Raw genomic sequence first — 25,255 nt, 5'->3', positions numbered from 1 at the left:
GTCTGAAAGCTTCCTCTGGTTGCTGTTAGTGCCCACCTATGCACACACAGGTGTGCATCCTGGACTGCAGAGAAACCAGACATGTTTGCTATCGACCAAGTGCAAATCTCACATCCCCCTCACTTCTGTCCAGACTTGAACAATCCATTCCAAACATGAAACGGATCTGCTTTGCACCCCCCTCTGACAGTGGGCAGCCAGATTGTGATTTCTATAGTGAGGAGAAGGGGCTCCCTGCTCTCCACTTGCCTTCCCCAGTTGTCGTCTGATGACTCCTTGAACAGGGAGCAGAGTCCTTCGTTCTATGGTGAGCATCTGGTGGTTAGAGACCCTGTATCTCTGGTGGGGAGGGGGTGACGTGGTGGTGGTGTCACCCCCTGCCCACCTTTACTGTGACCAGGAGGAAATAGGCTTGCCCTTTAAAAAACCTACTGGCAATCTGAATATAAAACTCAAAAACAAGGGGAAAGAAGTTGAATAAAGGATGTGATAGGGAAAAGAGAAATAAAATGACATTTGTGTTAGGGATTTCAAGAGGAGCCCTCATGGACAGGGTATTTCACATATATTCTTACTCATTACCAGAGTCCTTCTCAGGGCACGGCCACTGAGGGGTTTATGCCTCTGTGTGACTATGCATGTTCAGAGGTTAGGTGATGGCCCTTAAATTTAAGAATAATATATACCCATCCATCGATCCATCCATCTCAACTCTTTGCTTTAAAACACTTACACAAAGCTTACCATATACCAGGCACAGCAGTAAGCATTTTACACATTCTCATTTATTTCTTAAAACAACTTTATGAGCCAGGAACTACTGTAGCCATTTTACAGATGAAGAGACTGAGGACCAGAGGGGACAAGTAACTTGCCCACAGTCGTGGAGCTCGTTATTGGCAGAACCAGGATTTGAACTTGAGTGCCTTGGCTCCAAGGCACTATGTTTGAGTACCTGCTGCATTCTGAGGTTACGGGAACCCTAGCATGAACAAAGGGCCATGACTTGTACCCCTATCTGCAACTGAATAGTGAAGGTAGAATAAACACACATGGAAATGTATGAGGATTTGGCCAACAAGGAAAACAATACATACATCACATATTTACTAAACAGTCCTGAGTATCCAGAGATAAATCCAAAGTAGGCTTTTCCTGGAGGATTTTATGTCTAGTGGGGGAGAGAGATAAATAAAAACTTGGATTGAGTGCGAGAAGTCACTGGAAGCCTGCACAGGAAGAGAGTGGGAGCCTATAGAAGTGGCTCCAGCTCAGAATGGGCGTGGGGTCAAGGGCGGCTTGCTAGCGGAGGGGAGGAGATGGGAGGAGGGACAAATCCAACTTGGCAGGGCATGGAGTTGGGGAGGGGCGTTGTGAGGGGAGAGAACACGTAGGCAGAGGCCCACAGATGGGGAGGAAGTACAGGGAGCTCAGCACGCAGGTGCAGGCCCACCTGGTGAGCAGTAGCCTGCTGCCTGGCCCCAGGAGGGTGGTGATAGGAGATCGCTGAAGATAGTGTCACCACCCCAACTCTTCTGTCAGCCTCATAAGGCCTCGTGCTCAGGCTCCAGAGCACCCTCCAAACCTCTCCAGCTCTCAAGTTTAATTGTGTTAGTAGGTTTGTTCGCAGGGGAACAGCTCCCCAAGTGTCCCTGCATCACCAGGCTACTTACTACTATCGTCATAGTGGAGTGCAAGAGTGATGATGATTATAGTTTGCAAGAATGTTTCCGAAGCAGCAGATGGATGTACATGATGCCCAAAGAAATCCATGACCTAGAGGCTGTACGGTCACATTTTACCCATGTTCTTTGTCTTTCTTGTCTCCCTTATTCAGCTTCTCATCTAGTAGATTGTTCTTGGAGAAGAAGTTGGAGGGTGGAGATGGGACCTGGGAGTCAGGCAAGGAAATAGCTGTGAATTCCAGGGCCCTGGGCAGAATTTTAGAAAGAAACCTCTGAGTATGCTGGCTCCAGATGTGCCAAGGTGGCCTCTTCTCACACCCACATATGCCCAGTACTGAAAGGGCTGCCTCCTGCACAACCTGTTTAACTAGATTTATGGTTCAGGTGAGATGGGAAGTAGCCCCAAGCCATAGCATTGGTTAGTAGGCAGTGGCAGTTAGAAAGGAGGCATGAGAGAGCCAATCTCTGCCTTGTAGAGATGTGATTAATAGAAGCCACAACCTGTTCAACCAATTCATTTTTATTCTAACTCATTTTTATTTTTTGACTGTTTTCTTCTTGGCCGATTGGGGATGAGTAAGGCCCACAAGAGGCTGGCTCTACTAGATGAGGACTTCTTGCTCTTTGTCTGCTAAGGAATTTCTTCCAATGCCCCAGAGAGAACTAGGGCGCTGGGGTGGTGAATGAATACATTGCTGCTCAGGAGTGAGGCAGCGACTCCAGGGGGCTTATTGAAGTGACAGAGACCAGTCGGCACCCACATCAGAGAGTGCTCATCCAGGGAACTTCTTACTTGATATTCCAACCTGTTCCTCTGTGTCCCAGCAAGCACTCCTGAGGGCACACAGCATACCCACACTGACCTTTAACCACCTCCTGTTCACAGTACGTCAACCCAGCCTTTGAAAGGATGATGGGCTACCACAAAGGCGAGCTCCTGGGGAAAGAGCTCGCTGAGCTGCCCAAAAGTGATAAGAACCGGGCAGACCTTCTTGACACCATCAACACGTGCATCAAGAAGGGCAAGGTGGGTGCGACAGACAGATTTGCAAACCCCTCCCCAATGCATTTTTGTTTCTGAGTTTTATGTCACGTCTTTAAGATTGGCTCCTTTGATGACATGATAATTAAGTGAAAGATCTCTTATGTTGGCAAAATGAGTCAAGTTGGGGGTTAATTTTGGATACAAGTGAATCAAGCACTTACGATGATGTAGAACCTGATGACTTTGTGTAAGGAGAGTTTATCCTTTCCATGAATCTGTCCTCGCTCTCTTTGCTGGAGTATCGTTGCTGCCTCTGAGCAGAGTTCTGCCCACAGGGATGTTGTGTGTTTTTAGTGTGTCCATTGTTTGGGGGACTGGAAGTACATGTATCCGTATTTCTATGTGGGCCCTGTTCTTGGTCACTTTTCCCTTTTTCTGTTCTCTTTCCTGATCATAGTTGAGTAGAGACATGCAACTCACTTCTCCCTGTCATGTCAGTTTGTCCAGCAGCCAAAGAGAGGGCTGTCAGTGTGGCAGGAAGCTTCCCTGAAGCCCTCTCTTCCGGAAGTGGAGTGTGGCTCTGGCAGCTGGAACTCCCTGTGCATTTTCTTTTAAGCATTCAGAATGCTTTCACGTAGTTATGTTTTTCATCTTGTGTGCTTTCTCTGATGTGAAATAGTGAAATGAGCACTGTGTTCTTTTAATTGGGGACTGTTTATAGGAATAAAATACGTTTGGGTTGTATATGACAGCCAATGTTAATTTTTAAACAATAGGGGCAGTGAGACTGAAAAGGAATCAGGACATTATCAAGTACTCTAGAAAATTTTGCCAGGGTGGTACTGCCACACGCGTAGTGGCCCAAGAGGCATACCAGTTAGCCATCTCGTGTGAGGGAGGGGGAAGAAACGGGCTGAAGAGAAAATTGGGTTCTGGTTTATCTCCTTCCTCTCAGACATGGTAGAGGGACCACCAGGCTCTTGATGAGCTAATTCCCTGGGGTCTAGAGACAGTAAGAATGCTCACACTCTCCTTAACCTCATAGAAACTGCCAGGAGTCAGACGAATCCCCGAGAAGTCTTGGTAGGATGCCCCGTAGAAAGTAGGAAGACAGGTTTCAAGATAAATTAAGAGACAAGAACTTAATACCACATTTTCCACTTTGTGTATGTGGGCAAGTTAGTTAGAATCTCTGAGCCTTGGTTTACCCATCTGAAAACTAAGGATGATAATATCAAGCTTACAGGTTGCTGTGAAGATTTGAAGGAAGACCCCATCAGAATCCCTTGACCTGGTGCCACTTAGACCCATAGGACTGAGAGTGGAGCTCTACCCACTCATCAACTGTCCTAGGACCCTGAGGGGCCATCTTGGAGGCGGACATGTTGGTCTTGGGGTCTTAGTGCAGGGTGACCACGAGCCTTAGGTAATAAGTGTTACAATAGGTACAATGATAAAGCAATGTTTTATGGAATGTAATGAAAGCATGTGGGAACTTTATTGCTCAACTTGATGAGATCCTCTGAAGAAGCAGCCATTAGCCTCAATGGAAGGATTTTAAGAGCTCTCTTTGTCCATGTAGGAGTGGCAGGGGGTTTACTATGCCAGACGGAAATCCGGGGACAGCATCCAGCAGCACGTGAAGATTACCCCAGTGATTGGCCAAGGAGGGTGAGAGCGAACTCTTGAACTCTTTTAATTGAAGGGCTCATGTGGGCATTGGGTTTGCATATTGAAATACCAGTGTAAGCACTAGACCCACTAATACGGTGGGGTTGGGCTGTACATAGCATATACTGTGGACAGACCCATGTGGCTGGCAACAGCCTCTAGACGTGGCTTTCCCTTTCCCTCTCTTCTCTTGCTTATGGGCTTTACAAAGCATCTCCCCAGCTGCCCACCTCCGCCTTATCGTCTGTGGTTCCATTATCCTCACTACCCTCTGAAGGAGCTGTGTTTAGGCTTTCCCCTGTCATAACAGCAACAACAAAACAACAAGGCTCGCTGGCTTCAGCCCTGCACTGGGAGCCACCTTTCTCTCCTTGAGGCACCAGCTCTGTAGTGGTTCTCTTCAGGCTGGCTCGCGGCTTGTTCCACAAGGTGAAGAGAGTCCTGGAGGTCATGGTTACATAGATAAAGGTGTGTTTGGCCAGAATCAGGTGATAAGATTCCATTTAATGTCAGATTATCAGAGAAGGTCAATACATAATTTCTTTTCCTTCTCTCAGTTAAATTTTGTGAGAGGGTTTACAAAGCCAAACAGGATCCCTGAACAAGTACGCCACTGAGGAGCCTCTAGTAAACCACCTTGAAGGTCAACACTAGCTTCATAGCATGGTTTACAAGGGACCCATGCTGTCACGTGATGTTTTGGAAAAAGAAGAGGTAGCAGTTGTCATGCCAGTAACCAGAAGTGGTGAGTCCTGCCTGTGACTCGTAAGACTACCTGAGTACCTTCCAAATTGTTGGGTGGTTAGAAAACAAAACGTTCTGTAAAGTCAGCTAAATGTCTTAGGTTGTTTCCTCTCCAATTGTACTTGTTTGATAAGTTTTGAAATTGTTAGCCCTCATTTCAGAGACCATCATCTCGTATTTCCTGACACTTGGCTTCCCTCTGGGGCATTGGCGGGCCTGACAAGGGTTTTGAGCACAGAGAGAGGCCTCCCCTGCCACCCCCTGCCCCTTGAGCTGGTGGCCTTGGCATGGCCATTTCCACTAACAGTCTGTGCTCAGAGGCCATGATGGCTGTCACGTTGGTACCATCTTCTCAGAAAACTTAAGCTAAGATTCGCTCTGTGTGTGTGGCCAGAATTCTTAGGTGACCAAGGCAGAGGAGACACTTTTGCTTGGTAATTTCTGTCAGAATGAATTTTTCTTATCTCTCTGATTTTACAGATAAGTGGGAAGTTCTTTTGTCTAGACGCAGTGTTATTTTTCCCTCACTTGTAGACAGTGCACTATCAAAGGAAATTCTTATTAAAAGTAGGGAAATTTTATCTCTTCCTGTTTACTGAGGCTTATTACAGAATATCCAGTGTTTTCTATACTCTCTTCAGTCCTCCAGAGAAAACTGATCAAAGAGAGCGAAACAGGAGACTCATTCCTGTTCCTATAAAATCTCACATAGCCCTCTAGAATTCCTGGCTCCCCTCTCAGTACCAAATCTACCTTGAGCTGATTTTTGTGCAGGGAGCTGGATAGCCTTTTCTGGTCTCCCTTGTGGTAATGAGCAAGACCGTAGGCCGTTTTGGGATTCTGTCCATAACCTTGAAATAAGAGGATTTTTCTCTGCCTGAAAAATGCCATCATTGTGATGACCATGCTGTGAAAGAATATGGAACATTAATATAAAAACAGCAGCCATGTAATTTGGTCATTGTCCAAATGAGTCTTTTGCTTTTTATATAAGCTGTAAAATTATTCATGTCAGCGGAACTAAAACCAACTTCTCGAGGAGCATTTCATCCTATCGCTGGAGATATCTGGGAGACAAGCTTCAGGAGTCAGTTGCAAAATGAAATATCCATTAGGAAAGTGTTTCTGAGCCAACTGTGATTAAAAGGGAAGCCCAGTTTCTGGAGGCATGTGTGGGCTGTGTATGAAAAATGTGTTTTCCGTAGACTAGGTTTTGTTTGAAATTTAAATGTGCCCTAGAATGGACCCTGGGGTTTTGCTTTAAGAAATTCTGTTGATGTTTTCATTTGCTGATTTGTTGAATCATCTCCTATCTGACTCACTAATAACTGATAATTTATGTTATTAGGAAAATTAGGCATTTTGTCTCCCTCAAGAAGCTGTGTTGTACCACTGACAATAATAAGCAGGTATGGTATTCAGTTTCCTTCCTTTTGCTTTGTCAGCTTGACCACATGTTACATTCTCACCACTGTTCTCTGCTTGTCTTTATCCATATCTTCCTGTACTTGCCAATTTAGGAGGTGTATGGCAAAATTAGGCTCCTTTGACAGGCAAATAGTAGAAAAAAAAATTCCCTGCAGGCTTATGTTGCTTTGTTAGTAATATACAGCAGTTATGATTTAGCCTGTGGCTGTGCAACTAAAGACTAATATATTTCATGAGAGCATAAAATTCTTCTTCCAAATAAAAAAAGTCCTCTTTTTCTATCATAATTTCTTAAATGAATGAAAAGCATGTATGTATTTGAGCATTTCACTCCCACCAATTCATATCAAAAACAATCATTCCAAGTTAGTAAAAGTTAGTACTATTAGTACTGTTTATTTTTACCATTACACCATGCAGAACAATACGTTAGAATCTTGTCTTCTGGAATAACAGAATTTTAATACGTTGCTATATTTAAGAACTTATAAAGGTAGTTTTGTCATAGAGAACAATGCTGATATTGGTAAATTTTCTTTCTTATACTTTTAATATTGGGTTGTGTGTATTTTCATTCATCCTTTAAGGTTTATTGGTTAAAAAGCCCTGAACATACATAATTACTAGTGATCTGTTTTTGAAAACACAAAATGTGGCCTTTGATATAGATGGAGATTTTAAAAGAAGGGATAATGTCTTGAAAGGATATGAAGGTCTTTGGGGCATGACCCATTTTAGAGGAGCATGTTGGAGACTTGGAAAGTTTGGGATCAGATAGTGGAGGCTGGCCAGACAAGGAGAGAAACTTTGGGGTCATAGGACTTGCTGATGCCCAGGCTCCTCCCCCATGAATAGGCAGCTCCTGGAGGGGAGTCCAACCTGGGTGCCGTGAGCCTGTGGTGGGCTTTCAGCTGGTATCTCAGTCCATTGAAGGTATTCATGTCTTCATGCCTGATTTTTTTAAATAATGATTTGATACATGTATATATTGCAAAACGATCACCACCATAAGTCAACATGCATCACCACACATAATTCCAAAACATTTTTTGTGATGAAGTCTTCGTTTGAGACCTATTCTCTTAGCAGCTTTCAAATTTACATTACAGTATTGTTAACAATGGTCACCATGCTGTACATTATATCCCCATAACTTACTTAATAAATGGAAGTTTGGACCTTTGACCCCTTAACCCATTTCTCCATCCCCGTACCCCACCTCTGGCAGCCAACCTGTTCTCTGTATCTATACATTCAGTTTTTTGTTTTCCATTCTGCATGTAAGTGATATCATGGTATTTGTCTTTCTCCGTCTGACTTAATTCACTTAAGATATCTAGGAGATAATCTAGGTCCATCCATATTACTGCAAATAGCAAAATTTCCTTCTTTTCTGATGGCTGAATAATCATGTGTGTGTGTGTGTGTGTGTGTGTGTGTGTGTGTGTGTGTGTGTGTATTAGAGACAGAGACAGAGAGAGAGAGAGACCACATTTTCTTTCTCCATTCATCCATCAGTGGATGCTTAGGTTGTTTCTGTGTCTTGACTAATGGAAACCATGCTGCGGTGAACATGGGGGTGCATATATCTCTTTGAGTTAGTGTTTTTGTTTCCTTTGGATAAATGTCCGGGGGTAAATTGCCAGACCATATCATAGTAACATTTTTCATTTTTTGAGGAACCTCCAAAGTGTTTTTACATAGCACCTGTGCCCTTTTCTTCACATCTTCACCAACACTTGACATTTCCTATCTTTTTGATACTAACCGCTTCAAAAGATGTGAATTGATATCTCAATGTGGTTTTGATTTGCATTTTGCTGATGATTAGTGATGTTGAGCGCTTTTGCATGTACCTGTTGGCCATTTTTATGTCTTTGAAAAAGTGTCTGTCCAGATCTTCTGCCAGTGTTTAAATCAAAAAAAATTTTTTGGCTTTTGATTTGTAGGAGTTCTTTATATATTTCGGGTACTAATCCCTTATCTATGATTTACAAGTATTTTCTCCCAGTTGGTAGGTTGCCTTTTTATTTTGTTGATGGTTTCCTTTGCTATGCAGAAGGTTTTTAGTGTGATGATGGTAGTGTCAGTTATTTATTTTTTCTTTTGTTGCATTTGTTTTTGCTGTTGTATCCAAAAAATCATAACCAAGACCAGTGTCAAGGAGCTTAGTCCCTATGTTTTCTTCTAAGGGTTTTATGGTTTCAGATATCGTGTTCAAATATTTCTTCCATTTTGAGTTGATTTTTCTGTATGGTCTAAGATACTGGTCCAGTGTTATTCTTTGGTATGTGGCTTTCCAGTTTTCCTAGTACCATTTATTGAACAGACTGTCTTTTCCCCATTGTATATTGTTGACTTGTGATAAATTAGTTGACCATATATATGTGAGTTTATTTCTGGATTCTCTCTTCTGTCCCACTGATGTATGTTTCTTTTTTTATGCCAACACCATACTCTTTTGATCACTACAGCTTTGTAATGTAGTTTGAAATCAGGGAGCATGGTGCCTCCAGCTTTGTTCTTTCTCAAGAGTGATTTGGCTATTCTAGCAAAATATTCTGGACTAGTGAAGGGAATCGTACGTTTTCATAGTATTTAATTCATCATAAAATGCCTCCTTCAGCATGGAGAATTTCACCTAGAATCAGGAAGTTTTCATTTACTACCGAGACATCTGGGAAAGGAAGGGAATTGACTTTCATAGAAAAGTAGATTCTGTCAATAGCAAAGTTTACACATTCCAAGAGAAAGAAAGAGATCTGGGTGAGAGGTGACAGGTGGGGAGACATCCTGGTGGCTCTTGAAAGACGAACCACTGAACCCACGCAGTGCAAGCCAACCTGTCATGGGCTGTGAAGCTGCTGTGCATGGTGTAGGCCCACCTGTGCTAATTCGTGTTCATGCCAGAGATGAGCCAAGTACATTTTGTGGCCAGTATCAAGCACAGCCTTCCCCCACCAGCCGATGCTTGATCTTCCTCCTTTCTTTCTCAGTCGGACCCCCAGCCTCCTTGTCACCGGTCTTCCCACAACCACGTGTGCCCACATTCTACCCATCTGTCACCCCCACCGTCATCATGGCTGTTTGTGTGCCTCAATGCCCTCTCCTCTCCAGTGCGGTCACCAGGCTGTGCTTGTCCTTGGGGGCCCATGCTGCCTGATGCACGGTGGGCCCTTTGGCCGATGGTTAGCTTGAATGGAATTGAATGTCTAGGTCCTGGCCTCCTGCCACCTACAAATCCTTCCTGCTTCCCAGGGAGAGCAGGCAAACCCTTAGTACAGGACTTAGGGGTGCAGAATACAGAAAAGAGGGCCACCTCTTTTCTGATGCTGTAAATAGAAACATCTTTATTGCCGTGAATTAGCTGTTGTTCTGAGAAGAGTGGAAACGCAGAGCTCAGATACCCTGAGCCATTGACGTCACCTAATGGTGCTGCACAGGGCTGGAGAGACACTTAGATTTTCCAATAACAAAGAATTTTTATGTCTCTGGCTGGCCACAGTGTTTTTCCTCCTCATCGGAGGAGGCTGGAGTGAATGGTGATGAGTCTGTGACGGGAAGGGCTCCCCAGAGGTGGGAGCAGCCTGTCTGAAGGCGGTTCTGGCTGTGCTGATTTCTGGGATGTTAGCCTCGACGTCAAGATCCGCCCATGGGTTTGCATTTTAACAAGGAATGAAATTGTAAGCCAGGATGCTATCTCCTGGTAGTGCTTGTCGTCAGCAAAAATCCCTTTTCCTGTGTGAGCCCTGTAGCTTCTTGCCAAGGGGCTGGAAGTGGTCAGTGAGGTTTTTCTGCTGTAAATACCGTCTCCCCTTCCACCACACACGCTTGCTCCCCAAATATGTACTAAACACCTGTACTGGTGCCAGGGACAGTCTCTGCCCCAGAAGCTGTGGGGGTTACAGACTGATAAACAGGATGCATTTCTAGAACGCCGTGCAGGGGAGGTGTGAACTGAGAGCAGGAGAAACAGAGAACGTAGGACCAAAGGAGACTGGCTAGAGTTTTTTTAGGTGTCGTCTAGGACAAGGGGCAACAAACCACACCCCACAGGCCACATGTGGTCTGTCGTACACGTAAAGTTATGTGGGAATACAGCCACATTCTGTGTTACGTAGTGGCTGCTTTCACGCTACAGCAGCTGAGAAGTTACAACAGACACCTTGTAGCCTACAAAGCCTAAAATATTTACTCTCTGGCCCTTCACAGAGAAAGTTTGCTGACCACATTTCCAGAAGGTAATTTTCTTTTTCGAACTACCCGCCTTCCTAGGCCAGGTACACTCTTCCTGGGATCCCAGAAATGGCCTCCTCCTGTCAACCCTGCACCCTGGGGCAGAGCCTGTCTCAACCTCTGTGTAGCAGTAAGACATAAGGACCTGTTTCCTTAATGCTTTTGCCTTTTCACGAGGTCTAAATCCAAATCCAAATGCATGACTCAAAGTGGAATTTCGGGGACCTGCCACTATGCTCCAGGTGTCAAGCTCATGCTGGGAAAGGACACTTCTAGGATCCCATCTTCACACCAGCTTTTCCTAAGCTGGCATCATCAAAGCAGAGTGGCCTCACCACTGGCATCCCTATAGTACTAGCCCACCCTTAGTGCGTCCCCCATTCTTGCTTTTTCCTCCAAGCCTTGGCCATGAGAATATGGAGAGCCCAGCGCTCCCAGAAGCCAACATGCTGCAGGCATGGAGCCCTGGCAGAGAGTATGGGAAGCCAGGGGGCAAGAGGGTGGTGGTGCCACTGGCGGTCTTGTGTCCTTTAGCTTGGATCATCTGGTCCCTCTTCTCATGGATGGATGACTCACAGGTCATGGAGAATCCCAAGAGAGGTGCAGAGGTTGCCTGTCCATTAAGAGGAAGGTCGTTTTGTGTGTGTGTGTGTGTGTGTGTGTGTGTGAAGTTAGGGAGCACGGACACCCAATGAACAGCTCCAGAAAATATCCCCTGTTCTACTAGGTTGTAGCAGGGGAAGGTTCTGATCAGGCTCTGAGGTGGCATGCTGATTTCTGGCTCATCAAGGTTCTGAGACAAAGGCTGAAGGAGAACAGAATGAGAGCAGTCTAACCTGCATTTTGCACAGGACTTTCCAGACCTGGCAGTAGTGAGGGAGGGGAGGGAGAGAATACTGGAATTCTAGTGACCACCTCCACATCCTCGTTTTAGGGAAGAGAAGTTGTTTCAACAGTGAAAAAGAAGGGAAGGACATAATTTCTGAATGAAGAATGGCTATTTAACTTGAATAAGTTTTGCTTAGTAAAAACACTTGTTTCTTCCACTGCAGACTGATATAAGCATTGTAACATCCTAACATCACTCTGGGGACAGACGTTTAGGATCACTGCTTTAAAAGCACTTTTATCTGTGTAACTTGTTTGAGAATAATAGGGGCAGAAATGAGGACTGAATTGTCCAAGTTTGCAGTGATGGATTCTTGCTTTGAGATGAACTTTTTGGGGTTCATTCCTATTTTGTTGTATAGTATGCTATTTAATCTTGAAATTGTAAAAATTAGGGAAAAAATAGAACTTCACTACAATTATAATGCATATGACTAAACCTGTCAAAAGTGCCTAAGACAAGATACAGAGGGTATAGAGTGGCAGGGAGTAAGAAGGGTGAAAGAACAGGTCTTCCCTTTTGGGAAGGCTTTGTGTGGGGACGGAGGGACTAGGCCCTGAAGGCAAAAACAGTGGAAAATTTTAAGGAATCAGATTATGCTCAACATAAGAAAGAATTAACAGAATGGGCCAAGCTCCTAGGTAGTTTGTGGCTAGTGAGTTCATCACTAAGGGAGGTAATCAAATAGGAGTATATTGAGCACTCAGTAGGAAAAGCTGTTGGGGGAGGTCGCTCACTGGCCAGAGGTTAGGCTAGGTCAGTGGTTTCTCCCAGTGTAGTTCCCTGGAGCTGCAGCAGCCCAGGAACTTGTTATAATTGCAAAGTCAGACCAACAGAATCGAAACTCCAAGGGTGGGCCTAGGCAATCTGTTTTAACAAGGCTTCTGATGGGACTCTGAGGTTGAAGAGCTATTGGACAGGATGAATGGCCGTGAGGCTCTGATACTATAAAGTTGGATCACTGGTTCATCAGTAGGGTCTGTTCTGGGTTAAATCTAGTCGGAAAAGATTTTTTTCGCTTGTGGCGGCCATCCAGCCCTCCTCTCCTGAATATGGGGACCCTGACCCATGCTGCTCAGGACCTTGCCTTGCAGGGGACTCCTAGAGCTGCATGTCCAGTCTTGAAATATGGCTAGAGATGCGCTCCACGTGTAAGCCACGTGCTAAATTTCAGAGACTTAGTATGAAAAAGAATGTAAATGATCTCATTAAAAGTATCATAGTCTTAGACTGATGACATGTGGAAATGATACTTGCACATATTGTACCTAAAATATCATTAAAATCAGTTTTGCCTGTTTTTACTTTTTCATGTGACTGCCAGAAAATTTAAAATGACACATGTAGTTCGCGTTTGTGGCTCACACTGTATTTCTGTCAGGCAGCTGGTTTCACCATTCCCTCCCCTGTCAAATCTTACCCTGAATCCCCCTTCCCATTCACAGGTGACAGGGGCTAACAAGCTGAGCACACCATCTGGTTTCAGCCAGTGAACCGGCAGCAGATGGCCTCCCAAGAGATGAGGCTAAGACCCATTCTCCAGGCCCCTGGCAATGCTCCCCCTGTTATGGGAAGATGATCTGCTGGGCCCTTAAGCAGGTCTTTAGGGAACACTTTTGTTTGGGGGAATTGTGGGAGCACCTTTCATTAGTTCTTAAACTGCAGCAAAAAGCTCTTATTCTTAGAGCTCTCCAGTAGACAGCAGGAACCCCAGGTGCCTTGTCCTGTGACAGCCTTCTGCCACAAGGCCCATCCCCATTCTGCAGCCCCAGACTGGCTTTCTCTTAGGTCTGTCCTTGCCCTTCTCTGTTCTTAGGCCTCTACTCTCCCCACATTTGCCAACTTCTGTTCCCTCTAGTCCTTTCCTTCCTGGCAGGTGGCTGGGCTAATAATAAGCCTTTCCATGATTTTTGGACTTCTCTTCTAGGGCGTGGCAGAATAGGCTCCTCAATACTAAAACAGTACTGTAGCTCAGGCACTCTCTGTAAAACTGAGAGAAAGTCTGGTGCAGGCAACAAGCAGAGACAGAATTACAGGCTGCTTTCTGCTCGTTGCTAGTGATAAATATGTTTGAATTTGTCCTAAATGCCCAGGATTTGAGGTATGTCTCATGTTTTTAATGGCATGGACTGTTTGCAGCTTACTTGTTCTTTAGGACTCTACCCAGCTTCTCCTCCCTCCAAGAAAACTTCCAGAACCTGCCCGCCATATCTCTCCTGCACCTGCCATGAGGCGATGGTTCTGCTTCTCTTCTGCATTGCCCATTGGACTCTTAATCTTATCCTGCTTTGGATCAGTTCTCACCTGGGGGCAGGGACCCCACTGTGTGTGCCCAGGAGACATAGGGAAGTTATTATGAAAACTAATGTTTACTCCCTAACACAGTAACCTTTGAAAGGCATAGGAGATTAAAGATGAAGCTTTTATCTAGTCCCAAATTAGTATTATGTGTTCAGTATTTGTCTGTATGTAGCTAATATGTCACACATGCTCTAATGTATTTTCCATGTTCTTCCAAGACAGTTGGAGAAAAAGGGAACTGCGATTGAAAACATGACCTCATTCATCCCAGGAAGTGGCTACTCACATTTAGAAATGTTTTTTATGTAATCAGTATATTAGCATGATGTTGAATTTATACACATGTACTGGACTCACAGCAGGTGCTCCAAATAATTGTTAATGTATTTGATAAAGCCACTAAGTAAACACCATTTTTCCATTTAGCTTTAGTACATTTTTACATGAAGCTATTTTTTAAAAAGTCCCCCGATGTTGCAAAACCACATTTTCCCCCCTGAGAACTACATTTGAACTGCCGAACCCTCAGCACTCATAAGTGGAGTACCTGCGAAGTGTCGGAGGGTGCAGACGAGTGGGAGGTCATGGCAGGGAGAGGGAGCACGAGGTGGGCAGGGACCCGGAGAATGGAGAGATGGGATTACATGTGTGGGAAAGTCTTGAGTCAGAGGAGAGGAGAGACACAGCTTCATGGCGGGCATTGGTTCTGGCTGCCGTAGCCCATGATGACAGGCTTCAGAAAGTACCCCTGGGGTCTGAAGCTGAGAGGGCATCACCGTGCTCACCAGGCACAGGGTGAATCAGGCACATTCTGGCCAACGCGGACCCACACTGAGCCTGGTGGGGGAGCAAGAAGACACAAGTGCCTTCACCCTGTTGGAGCAACTTGGCCCGGTGTGTTCAGCAGGACCACAGGCCTGGGGCTGTCCACCCTGCGCAGTAATGCACTGGGTTCCTTTGCACTGTGTGATCCTTATCGCGTCCTCTCTGCCATGGCAGTGGGTATTTAGCCCACGTTGGGGATAGCTAGGAGTGGAGGATAGGAAAAACAGAGGGAAGGGACTTAAAATTCTGAGGTGCTGATCAAGTTGGCCTCCTGTGAAGCTGTCCATGTCCTCTCAATAATGAAGCCCAACCCAGCTCCAGTGGGGAGCCCTTAGCTTGAAGAAAACCACTTTGATTTGAGAAAAGTAAGATAGGTTTGGTAATAAGCAGTAAAGAGGCAAAGACACATTGAAGACAATGAGGATTTAACGAGGAGATAATATGTTTGATTTGGGGAGAAGGGATTTTTTTTCCTCCAAAATTTAACTGAAATTGTAAAGGTTGCATTTTTATATAATCTGTCATTCAGACTATTGCAAGATTCTGCTCACTGTGCAGACTTAGACTAATTGAGCCGAAGAGATTTTCACATTATCTTAGACCTGATTGTTGAAAGGATTGCTCATTTAGCATTTGTGGATATTAGCCCTATCTGGAATTTGTTTTGTTTTACAAACTAACAGTTGGTGGCTGACTTCTCAGGAGGAATTCGTTTACTTCACATTGAGAACTTTTCAGTTTGGGGCATGCTTGGCCTTAGCTGAGCATTCATTCATCCAGTCAGTGAGCGTCAGTTGCCCCTGAGTCCTTTCGCCCAGTAGAAGTCCAAAGGGCAGATCAGACTGAGGTAACAGGTTTCTCCCCACATCCACTCCTGCCGAAATCCTTGGCTGGCTAAAGGGAACCCCCACCATCCACTCAGTCATCCTCACCCTAAACCTGGGCCTTTGGCACGCTTGGTTTCTTGTGTCCCCCACATCCTAGAAGACATTTAGTCGAAGATTGTGTCTTCCTAACAGTTCTAGACTCTGTGCCTTTCTCTCCATCCCAGTCCATTTTATCCCACTGTGACTTCTGGTTGTCCTGCTCTGGCCGCCCATCTGTTCTCTGCCTCTATGAAGAGATAGACTGGCAATGGCTCAAACAGGCCCAGGAGAGGAGATGTTTTAATTTTCTGGAACTATGTGAGTCAGTTGTTAAACCACCCATTGTTAAAAATACAAGTTATGGAAACATGCAATTCAGTTTCTAAAAACTTAATAGTAAGCACTCAAAATCCATCACTTCTTCAGTGTTTTACTCCATTATACTATTACCTGAGCTCTTGAGGTCATTTATGTTTGTCTTAGCTGTGTGGTGGAAACACCGTATGAAGCTCAGCTGCCACATCCAGTGACGTCATGTTGGTAGTTTCAAACAGCCATGCTGGGAGTGTGTTTAGACCAGGGAAATCAGCAAACACTACAAATCAGGACTTTTTAAAAAATTTTAGACAAAACCTATTTAGCTTATTAAGTGCTCTTTTTTTTAATTTTTTTTTAACGTTTTATTTATTTTTGAGACAGAGAGAGACAGAGCATGAACAGGGGAGGGTCAGCGAGAGGGAGACACAGAATCTGAAACAGGCTCCAGGCTCTGAGCTGTCAGCACAGAGCCCGACGCGGGGCTTGAACTCACGGACTGCGAGATCATGACCTGAGCCGAAGTCGGCTGCTCAACCAACTGAGCCACCCAGGTGCCCCTTAAGTGCTCTTTTTAATACCTTTATAGTGAAGACAGACAATGAATGGACAACTCCCTCCCTCTCCAAGCAGTGTTCATACTTATGTATATGTTCACTATTTAGGTCTTGAAATTGATCCTGTAACAACATAAACCCATGGTAAATTCTGAACAGAGAAACACACTGTAGAGAAATGCAATTGGGTAAGATATGTTTGGATGAACACCAAAATGTTTTATTTTCTATTTTTAAATTTTTCTAGTGTTCATTTATTTATTGAGAGAGAGAGACCCTGAGTAGGGGAGGGGCAGAGCTGGAGGGGGACAGAGGATCTGAAGCGGGTTCTGCACTGACAGGAGCAAGCCCGATATGGGGCCCAAACTCACAAACTGTGAGATTATGACCTGAGCTGAAGTGGGATGCTCCATCAACTGGCTCACCCAGCTGCCCCAAGCCAAAAATTTTTAATCCATATTTGTGGCTTACTCTAGATCAAAATATATCTATATTGGCTCAGATTTTTTTTTTCACTGAGGTAGAATTGGCATATAACATTGTATAGTTTTAGGTGTACAGCATAATGATTTGACACATGAATACATTGCAAAATGATCTCCATAATAAATTTAGTTAATATCCATCACCCCACAATTACAAATATTTTTTCATATGAGACCATTTAAAATCCACTCTCTTAGTAACTTTCACATATCCAACAGAGTATTGTTAATTATAGTCAATATGCTATACATAATATCCCTAGGAATTACTTGTCTTATAATTGGAACTTTATACCTTTTGACCACCTTCACCCAGTTCACCTACCCCCTGCAGCCAGAATCACAGGTCTGTTCCTTGTATCTTTGAGCTCAGATTTGTTTTTTTTGTTTTGTTTTGTTTTGGTTTTTGGTTTTTGGTTTTTAGATTGCACATGTGGGTAAGATAATATGGTAATAGAGTGTTTTTCTTTGTCCGTCTAGCTTATTTCACATGGCATAATGTCTCAAGGGCCATCCATATTGTTGCAAATGGCAAGATTTCCTTCTTTTTTACAGCCAATATTCAATTGTATATACATTTCACATTTTCTTTATCTGTTTATCAGTTGACAGACATATAGGTTGTTTCCATGTCTTGGCTATTGGAAAGAATGCTACAATGAACAGGGGGTACCTGTATCTTGGCAGAGTTATTTCATTTCCTTCTAATAAGAACCCAGAAGTGGAATTGATGGATCATATGGTAGTTCTATTTTTAATTATTTTTTAGACATCTCCATACTTTTTTTTCCATAGTGGATAGACCAGTTTACATTTTCAGTAGCATGAAAGTGTTTATTTTTCTCCACATCCTCTCAAACACCTGTTATTTCTTGTCTTTTAACTAGTAACAATAACAGATGTGAGTTCATGTCTCATGGTGGTTTTGATTTGAATGTCCCTGATGAATAGTGATGTTGAGCCTGTTCATGTCCCTGTTGGCCTTTCATATGTCATCCTTAGAAAGATACCTCTTCAAATCTTCTGTCCCTTTTAAAATCCAGTTGTTTGCTATTGAGTTGTAGGAGTTTGTTATGTATTTTAGATGTTAACCCTTTATCAGATATGTGACTCGGTAGTTTGCCTTTTCATTTTAATGATGGTTTCTGTTGCTGTGGGGAAACTTCAGTTTCCTGTAGTCCCAATCTTTTGTTTTTCTTGCTGCTTTTGCTTTTGGTATCACATCTAAAACACCATCACCAAGATAGATGTCAAGATGCTGATCTTTTACATTTTCTTCTAGGAGTTTTATGGTTTCAGGTCTTACATTTAAGTCTTTAATCCATTTTGAGTGGATTTTTGTGTATGGTCTAAGTTGGTGGTCCAGTTTCATTATTTTGCATGCAGCTTTCCACTTTTCCAAGACCATTCATTGAAGAGACTGTCCTTTCTCCATTGTATATTCTTGGTTCCTTTGTCATGCATTAATAGACTGTGTAATTGTGGGTATATTTTTGGGCTCTCTGTTGTGTTCTGTTGATCTATGTGTTTATTTTAATGCCAATACATTACTGTTTTGAATACTGTAGCTTTGTAATACAGTTTGAAATCAGGGAGCATGATGACTCCTGCTTTGTTCTTTCTCAAGATTGCTTTGGCTATTTGGGGTCTTTTGTGCTTCCATATAAATTCTAAGTTTGTTTTGTTCTCTGAAATCATCTTTGGAGTTTTGACAAGGATTGCACTGAATGTGTACATTCTTTTGGGTAGTATGGGCATTGTAATGGTATTAATTTTTCCAATCCATGAGTATGAGACCTCTCTCCAGTTATTTGTGTATTTCTCAGTTTGTTTCATTAGTGTCTTACATCTTATAGTTTCAGAATATAGGTCTTCCACCTCCTTGGTTAAATTTTTTTTTTCAGTGCAGGTGGAACTGGGCCTTGGGGCCCAGGCAGGAGGCCACCCTGCAGGCAAAGGAAGAGCCGGTGGACGGGCCTTATTTGACCTTCTTGGGGCACAGGTTGTTGATGCGGCCGCATTTCTAGCAGTGGTTGACAACGCAGGGGTGAATGTGAGCATAACACTTGGGGCACATCATCTTGTCTTAGTCGTATTTCTGGGCCAGCTGGTATGGGGAAGGCTCGATGATGCCACCCTCCCTGCCCAGGGTGAAGCACCAAGTGTAGGGTGGACTTTTTCTGAATATTGTAGTCTAACAGACTGTGGCCATCCTCCACCTATTTGCCTGCAAAAATCAGACACTGCTGGTCAGGCAGGATGCCCTTCTTGTCTAGGATTTGGGCTTTGACCTTCTCAACAATGTCACTGGACTCAACTTCCAGGGTGATGATCTTGCCCATCAAAGATCCACATCTCTACGTCCACTGCAAGGCTATTATCACCAAACTGCTTGGCTACCTTTCACTGAAGAGAAAGAGCCTCCTTGGCTAAATGTATTCATAGGTATTTTATTCTTTTTGATGCAATTGTAAATGGAATCATTTTCTTAATACTGTATCTCTTTCTGATAGTTTGTCATTAGTGTATAGAAACACAACTGGTTTTTGTATATTGTTTTTGAAATCCTGCAGCCTCACTGTATTTTTTAATTCTAACAGTTTTCTGGTAAAATCTTTAGGGTTTTCTATATATAGGATCATGTCATCTGCAAATAGTGACAGTTTTACTTCTTCCTTTTCAATTTGGGTATCTTTTTCTTTTTCTTGCCTAATTGCTGCAAGTAGGACTTGAGATATTATGTTGAATAAAAGTGGTGAGAGGACATCCTTATCTTGTTCCAAGTAATACAGGGCAAGTTCAATTTTTCAACGTTGAGTATGATGTGTCCTTGTCATATATAGTTTTTATTTTATGAAAGTACATTTCCTCTCTACCCATTTTGTTAAGAGGTTTGTTTTTTTTCATGGTGAAAATATTTATAATTAGCTAGACTCACTTTAGGTGCTCTCAGTTTTGTTGGCAACATCAAAAGCATTATCGTCTGGAGTCAGTTGAACATAATGCCTTCTTCTACCCATCAGGCCTAATAAGGTGTTATCCTGGGGCTTATGGGTGGCACAGTCAGTTAAGCATCTGACTCTGGGTTTTGGCTCAGATCATGATCTCATGGTTCATGGGTTCAAGTCCCCTGTTGTCCCCATCTGTGGATCCTTCTTGGGATTCTCTGTTCCCTTCTCTCTGTTCCTCCCCCCCCCCTTCAAAATAAATAAACTTAAAAAAAGGTGTTGACCTTGGCCATGTCAATGTCCTAGAGCTTCTTCACAGTTTGTTCAGGTGCTAGTTGGCCTTGACATTCACAGTGAACACTAGTGTCTTCTGCCTTCTTCAAGGCTGTCTTGGCAGTTGTGGGGAACTTAATGATGGCATAATAGTCAAGCTTGTTTCTCGAAGAGATGCTCTGTTTGATGATATTTGGGCTACGTTCATTGCTGCAGTGTCTTGGACTGCTGGAAAGTCAGTGACCTGTGAATATTCATGGGCAGGGGAGGGGGGGCAGGGGAGCTGCAAGGTGCCTTTCACCACTACTTTCTTGGCTTCAAAGCCTTTGCTTTGGCATCAGATTTGTGGGAACAGAAGTTTTTCTTAGCTTTCAGTGTCACCTTTGTGAAAAACTGTTGAGAATTTTTATCATGAATGGACACTTAATTTTGTCAAATTCTTCTTTATTCATTGAAGGAGATCACTCATCCTTGCATCCCAGGGATAAATCCAAATCGATCATGGTGTATGATCCTTTTAATATGTTGTTGAATTTGGCTTGCTAATAATTTGTTGAAGATTTTTACATCTGTGTTCATCAGGGATATTGGCCTTTAGTTTTCTTTTCTTGTCGTGTCTTTATCTGGTTTTGGTATTGGGATAATGCTGGGTTTTTAAAATGAATTTGAGAGTGTTCCCTCTTTTTCAGATTTTTGGAAGACTTTGAGAAGAACTAACATTAATTCTTCATTAAATGTTTGCTAGAATTAACCAATGAAGCCATCTGGTCCTGGGCCGGCCTGCCTTTTCTTTTCTTTTCTTTTCTTTTCTTTTCTTTTCTTTTCTTCTCTTCTCTTTTCTCTTTTCTCTTTTCTCTTTTCTCTTTCCCTTTCTTTCTTTCTTTTTCTTTCCTTCTTTCTTTCTTTCTTTTCTTTCTTTTTCTTTCTTTCTTTCTTTCCTTCTTTCTTTCTTTTTTCTTTTCTTTCTTTCCTTCCTTCCTTCCTTCCTTCCTTCCTTCCTTCCGATCTTTTATGGGCGCAGTTTGTGGTCACCAAAACAACTACAATAATAATTCCACAGATCACCGTAACAAATATTGTCAGAATTACCTAAATGTGACAAAGAGACATAAAGCAAGAAAATGCTATTGGAAAAATGATGCTGATAGACTTGCTCACTGCAAAGTTGCCAAAGACTTTCCGATTGTGAAAAATACATTATCTGTGAAGCACAGTAAAGTGGAGTATAATAAAATGAGGTAGACCTATAAATAGGATCATACAATTTAAGGCCTTTTGTGTCTGGCTTCTTTTACTTAGCATAATGCTTTCCAGATTTATTCTTGTTGTAGTATATATCAGTATTTCATTCCTTTTTAAATTGCCAAGTAAATTCACTGTATGTATACTCCATATTTTATGTATTTATTTATTTATTTTTAAAATCTAATTTATTTTCGAGTTAGCTAATAGAGTATATTTTGGTTACTGATTCACTCTTCTTTCTTGTAATACACCTGTTCAGATTTTCTACTTCTTCATGACTCAGACTTTGTAAGTTGTATGTATCTAGGAATTTACCCATTTCTTCTAGGTTGTCCCATTTTTTTCGTGTATAATTATTCCTATGAGTCTCTTTGAACCTTTGTATTTCTGTTGTGTTCACTATCATGTCTTCTCTTCTATTTTTTATTTCTTTCTTTTCTTCTCTTTTATTTTTGAGTTTATTAATTTGAGTCCTCTCTCTTTTATTGGTGAGACTTGTTAAAGATTTGCCTATTTTGTTCATGTTTTCAAAAAACCTGCTCTTAGTTTCATTGATCTCTTCTTTTTTTTTTATTATGAAATTTATTGTCAGATTGGATTCCATACAACACTCAGTGCTCATCCCAGCAGGTGCCCTCAATACCCATCACCCACCCTCCTCTCCCTCCCAACCCCCATAAACTCTCAGTTTGTTCTCAGTTTTTAGGAGTCTCTTATGTTTTGGCTCCCTCCCTCTCTAACCATTTTTTTCTTCCCCTCCCCCATGGTCTTCTGTTAAGTTTCTCAGGATCCACATAGGAGTGAAAACATATAGAATCTGTCCTTCTCTGTATGACTTATTTCACTTAGCATAACACTCTCCAGTTCCATCCATGTTGCTACAAAAGGCCATATTTTACTCTTTCTCATTGCCACGTAGTATTCCATTGTGTATATAAACCACAATTTCTTTATCCATTTATCAGTTGATGGACATTTAGGCTCTTTCCATAATTTAGCTATTGTTGAGAGTGCTGCTATAAACATTGTGGTACAAGTGCCCCTATGCATCAGAACTCCTCTATCCCTTGGGTAAATGCCTAGCAGTGCTACTGCTGGGTCATAGGGTAGGTCTATTTTTAATTTTTTGAGGAACCTCCACACTGTTTTCCAGAGTGGCTGCCCCAGTTTGCATTCCCACCAACAGTGCAAGAGGGTTCCCATTTCTCCACATCCTCACCAGCATCTATAGTCTCCTGATTGTTCATTTTAGCCACTCTGACTAGCGTGAGGTGATATCTGAGTGTGGTTTTGATTTGTATTACCCTGATGAGGAGCGACGTTGAGCATCTTTTCATGTGCCTGTTGGCCATCCGGATGTCTTCTTTAGAGAAGTGTCTATTCATGTTTTCTGCCCATTTCTTCACTGGGTTACTTGTTTTTTGGGTGTGGAGTTTGGTGAGCCCTTTATAGATTTTGGATACTAGCCCTTTGTCCGATATGTCATTTGCAAATATCTTTTCCCATTCCGTTGGTTGCCTTTTAGTTTTTGTTGATTTTTTCCTTTGCTGTGCAGAAGCTTTTTATCTTCATGAGGTCCTAATAATTCATTTTTGCTTTTAATTCCCTTGCCTTTGGGGATGTGTCAAGTAAGAAATTGCTGCAGCTGAGGTCAGAGAGGTTTTTCCCTGCTTTCTCCTCTAGGGTTTTGATGATTTCCTATCTCACATTCAGGTCCTTTATCCATTTTGAGTTTGTTTTTGTGAATGGTGTCAGAAAGTGGTCTAGTTTCATCCTTCTTCATGTTGCTGTCCAGTTCTCCCAGCACCATTTGTTAAAGAGACTGTCTTTTTTTCCATTGGATATTCTTTCCTGCTTTGTCAAAGATTAGTTGGCCATACATTTGTGAGTCTAGTTCTGGGGTTTCTATTCTATTCCATTGGTCTATGTGTCTGTTTTTGTGCCAATACCATGCTGTCTTGATGATTACAGCTTTGTAATAGAGGCTAAAGTCTGGGATTGTGATGCCTCCTGCTTTGGTCTTCTTCTTCAAAATTACTTTGGCTATTCGGGGTCTTTTGTGGTTCCATACATATTTTAGGATTGGTTGTTCTAGCTTCGAGAAGAATGCTGGTGCGATTTTGATTGGGATTGCATTGAATGTGTAGATTGCTTTGGGTAGTATTGACATTTTAACAGTATTTATTCTTCCAATCCATGAGCACGGAATGTCTTTCCATTTCTTTATATTTTCTTCAATTTCCTTCATAAGCTTTCTGTAGTTTTCAGCATACAGATCTTTTACATCTTGGTTAGATTTATTCCTAGGTATTTTATGCTTCTTGGTGCAATTGTGAATGGGATCAGTTTCTTTATTTGTCTTTCAGTTGCTTCATTATTAGTATATAAGAATGCAACTGATTTCTGTACATTGATTTTGTATCCTGCAACTTTACTGAATTCATGTATCAGTTCTAAAAGACTTTTGGTGGAGTCTGTGAGACTTTCCATATATAATATCATGTCATCTGCAAAAAGTGAAAGCTTAACTTCATCTTTGCCAATTTTGATGCCTTTGATTTCCTTTTGTTCTCTGATTGCTCCAACAAGAGGTTGTTAAACAACAGCGGTGACAGTGGACATCCCTGTCGTGTTCCTGATCTCAGGGAGAAAGCTCTTAGTTTTTCCCCATTGAGGATGATATTATCTGTGGGCTTTTCATAAATGACTTTTATGATGTTTAAGCATGTTCCTTTTATCCTGACTTTCTCGAGGGTTTTTATTAAGAAAGGATGCAGAATTTTGTCAAATGCTTTTTCTGCATATATTGACAGGATCATATGGTTCTTTTCTTTTATTAATGTGATGTATCACATTGATTGATTTGCAAATGTTGAACCAGCCCTGCAGCCCAAGAATGAATCCCACTTGATCATGGTGAAATTCTTTTTATATGCTGTTGAATTCGTTTTGCTAGTATCTTATTGAGAATTTTGCATTCATATCATCAGGGATATTGGCCTGTAGTTCTCTTTTTTTTACTGGGTCTCTGTCTGGTTTAGGAATCAAAGTAATGCTGGCTTCCTAGAATGAGTCTGGAAGTTTTCCTTCCCTTTCTATTTCTTGGAATAGCTTGATAAGGATAGGTATCATCTTTGCTTTAAATGTCTGGTAGAATTCCCCTGGGAAGCCATCTGGTCCAGGACTCCTTTTGTTGGGAGATTTTTGATAACTGATTCAATTTCTTCGCTGGTTATGGGTCTATTCAAGCTTTCTATTTCTTCCTGTTTGAGTTTGGGAAGCATATGGGTGTTTAGGAATTTGTCAATTTCTTCCAGGTTGTCCAGTTTGTTGTCATATAATTTTTCATGGTATTCCCTGATAATTGCTTGTATTTCTGAGGGATTTGTTGTAATAATTCCATTTTCATTCATGATTTTATCTATTTCGGTCCTCTCCCTTTTCTTTTTGAGAAGCCTGGGTAGAGGTTTATAAATTTTGTTTATTTTTTCAAAAAACCAACTCTTGGTTTCATTGATCTGCTGTACAGTTTTTTTAGATTCTATATTGTTTATTTCTGCTCTGATATTTATTATTTCTCTTCTGCTGGATTTGGGGTGTCTTTGCTTTTCTGCTTCTATTTCATTTAGGTGTGCTGTTAGATTTTGTATTTGGGATTTTCCTTGTTTCTTGAGATAGGCCTGGATGGCAATGTATTTTCCTCTCAGGACTGCCTTCGCTGCATCCCAAAGCGTTTTGGATTGTTGTATTTTCATTTTCATTTGTTTCCATATATTTTTAAATTTCTTCTCTAATTGCCTGG

General features: G+C 42.2%; 1 protein-coding gene and 1 pseudogene across 5 annotated transcripts in view; one reads left to right on the top strand and one right to left on the bottom strand.

Annotated features, from left to right (window-relative positions):
- Nucleotides 1-25,255, top strand: part of PDE8B (phosphodiesterase 8B) — a 274,382-nt gene that overhangs the window by 173,087 nt on the left and 76,040 nt on the right. For all 5 annotated transcript variants that reach the window (XM_060635503.2, XM_060635504.2, XM_060635501.2 and 2 more), the window contains exons 8-10: nt 2,572-2,712; nt 4,253-4,341; nt 6,434-6,494. In XM_060635503.2, the coding sequence (XP_060491486.1) occupies nt 2,572-2,712; nt 4,253-4,341; nt 6,434-6,494 (291 nt within the window). The remainder of the gene's footprint in view (nt 1-2,571; nt 2,713-4,252; nt 4,342-6,433; nt 6,495-25,255) is intronic.
- LOC144615839 (ubiquitin-ribosomal protein eL40 fusion protein pseudogene) lies at nt 18,966-19,964 on the bottom strand (annotated as a pseudogene).

Source organism: Panthera onca, chromosome A1 (genome assembly GCF_046562875.1).
Source record: "Panthera onca isolate mPanOnc1 chromosome A1, mPanOnc1 haplotype 2, whole genome shotgun sequence".
Classification (NCBI taxonomy): Eukaryota; Metazoa; Chordata; class Mammalia; order Carnivora; family Felidae; genus Panthera; species Panthera onca.
The sequence above is the reverse complement of the archived record's forward strand: the minus strand, read 5'-3'. Positions and strand labels throughout refer to the sequence as shown.